The 2,500-nt window shown below is 37.6% G+C and overlaps 1 protein-coding gene across 1 annotated transcript in view; it reads right to left on the reverse strand.

The window, feature by feature from the left end:
- Positions 1-2,500, reverse strand: part of LOC119595114 (feline leukemia virus subgroup C receptor-related protein 2-like) — a gene marked incomplete at its 5' end in the record, with an annotated part of 7,680 nt that overhangs the window by 2,926 nt on the left and 2,254 nt on the right. Inside the window, 1 exon segment of the mRNA XM_037944269.1 lies at positions 75-159. Coding sequence (XP_037800197.1) covers positions 75-159 — 85 coding nt within the window.

Raw genomic sequence — 2,500 nt, forward strand, 5'->3', positions numbered from 1 at the left:
GAAAGAAATCCCAAACACATATATTCCGTAAACCTTGCCGCAATTGCTACTACGACAAGCAAGCCCCTAGTTACCTTACAACACCATGGAAGTAGGTGCCCGAGTCCTCTTGTGAGAGTGCAGCTGTACTGGGAGGCGTCGGAGGGCTTTCCTTAAACACTGCAAGAGGTAATGGGTATATCAATTATCTTCTGTTATTAGGATAATGTAGAATTGAAGATGGTGAAGCATCTGTGATTATAATGACAATAATAGGCATAATGAAACAGAGGGTAATGATTATGATGCTGGTGATATTGCCAATAATAATAATAATAATAATAATAATAATAATAATAATAATAATAATAATAATGATAGCAATAATAATATAAATAATAATAATAATAATAACAATAATATACAATAACAACAATAATGACAATAACATTAATAACAATAACAACAAAAATAACAATTATACAAATAAAAAATAATATAACTAAATCAACAACAACAATAATAATGATACTACTACTACTACTACTAATATTGACAATAGTAATAGTAATAACAAAAAAAGTAATAATAACAGTAATAATTGTAATACATATAAAAACAACACAATAATAATAATAATGATAATAATAATAATGATAATAATAAAACATATAATAATAGTTAACAATAATAATAATAATTGATAATAATAATAATAATAATAATAATAATAATAATAACAATGATGACAATAGATTAATATTAATAATGATACAATAATGTAATAGTAATAATAATGAAAATAACAAGAATCATAATACATCTACTACTTGTACTATTACTACTACTTCTTATATCATTATCACAAACAATAGAAGTAATAATAATAATAATAATAATAATAATAATAGTAATAAAAGTTATGTGCATATTTCTGTTGGTGTTCCATTACCTCAAACTTTTACAATAATAACAATAATAATAATAACAATAATAATAATAATCATCATAATACTGATAATGGTATTAATGATAATAATGCTAATATTAGTAATGATGATGACGATGACGATGGTGGTGGTGGTGTGGTGGTGGTGTGGTGGTGGTGGTGGTGTGGTGTTGGTGTGGTGTTGGTGTGGTGGTGTTGGTGTGGTGGTGGTGGTGGTGTGGTGTTGGTGTGGTGTTGTGTTGGTGTTTGGTGTGGTGTTGGTGGTGTGGTGGTGTGTGGTGTGGTGGTGTGGTGTGTGTGGTGGTGTGGTGTGGTGTGTGTGGTGTGTGGTGTGTGGTGGTGGTGTTGGGTGGTGGTGGTGGTGGTGTTGTGTGGTGGGTGGTGTGGTGTGGTGTTTGGGGGTGGTGGTGGTTGGTGTGTGGTGTTGGTGTGGTGGTGGTGTGTGGTGGTGTGGTGGTGGTGGGTGGTGGTGGTGTGGTGTTGGTGTGGTGGTGGTGGGTGGTGGTGGGGGTTGTGTGGTGTTGGTGTGGTGTTGGTGGTGTGGTGGTGGCGGTAGTGGTGGTGGTAGTGTGGTGTTTGTGTGGTGTTGGTGTGGTGGTAGTGGTGTGTTGGAGGTGTGGTGTGGTGGTGGTGGTGTGGTGGTGTGTTGGTGGTGGTGTGTTGGTGGTGTAGTGGTGGTGGTTTGGAGGTGGTGGTGTGGTGGTGGTGGTGGTGGTGGTGTGGTGATGGTGGTGTGGTGGTGGTGGTGATGATAATAATGATGATGATGATAATGATGCCTGTTTATAGATATGAGCATCCCTTCAGAAAGAAACGTCTCTGCGAAAGTGTTCGAAAAGATATCAAAGTATAAAGACCTGGAAATAGAGGTGGAAAAGATGTGGCATTTAAAAACCAAAACTTTGCCTGTTATTATTGGAGCACTTGGTCTTATAAAGAAAGATACTGATAAGTTTCTTGAACAAATACCGGGAATCCAAAATTAGAAGAAGTCCAAAAAATAGTTTTAAACAGCACAGCGCATGTTTTCAGAAGAGCCTTATCGATCAGAAGTATTTTTGTGTTCCTGAATTGACTTGACTGGATGTTTTAATTTGTAATTGTTCTGCATATTTTTGTTAATGTTCCATTACCTCAAATTTCAATCACCCTAGGTCGCTGGTAGTGACTCGGTGTTTGATTTTAATTAGCAGATCTAAAAAAAAACTTTTACAATAATAATAATAATAATGACAACTCTACACTCGTCAATAAGAAAAACAAGCATGGTATCCCTCATAAAACCCTTCCCAAAGGCCGAAGCACAGCTGGAGAGGGACTTCGAAAAAGCACAGCCTCGGCCCGTGGTGTCATGACGGCGGCACCGCACAGGACCAGTCAACATACACACGCTGTTATCAGCTTAACGAGGTGTTCCTGCGAAGGATGACGGACGATCATTCATGCAGGGCCCTCCGCTCATGACGTAACAGTTGTCCACCTTCCTGTGTTTAAGTGTGTCTGCTTATGGCCTATAGTAGGGGGTGTGCATGGCTCGCTTCGTGATGGTTAATATCCTTAATTCACAGCTGG

The sequence above is a fragment of the Penaeus monodon genome, chromosome 35, assembly GCF_015228065.2.
Source record: "Penaeus monodon isolate SGIC_2016 chromosome 35, NSTDA_Pmon_1, whole genome shotgun sequence".
NCBI lineage: Eukaryota > Metazoa > Arthropoda > Malacostraca > Decapoda > Penaeidae > Penaeus > Penaeus monodon.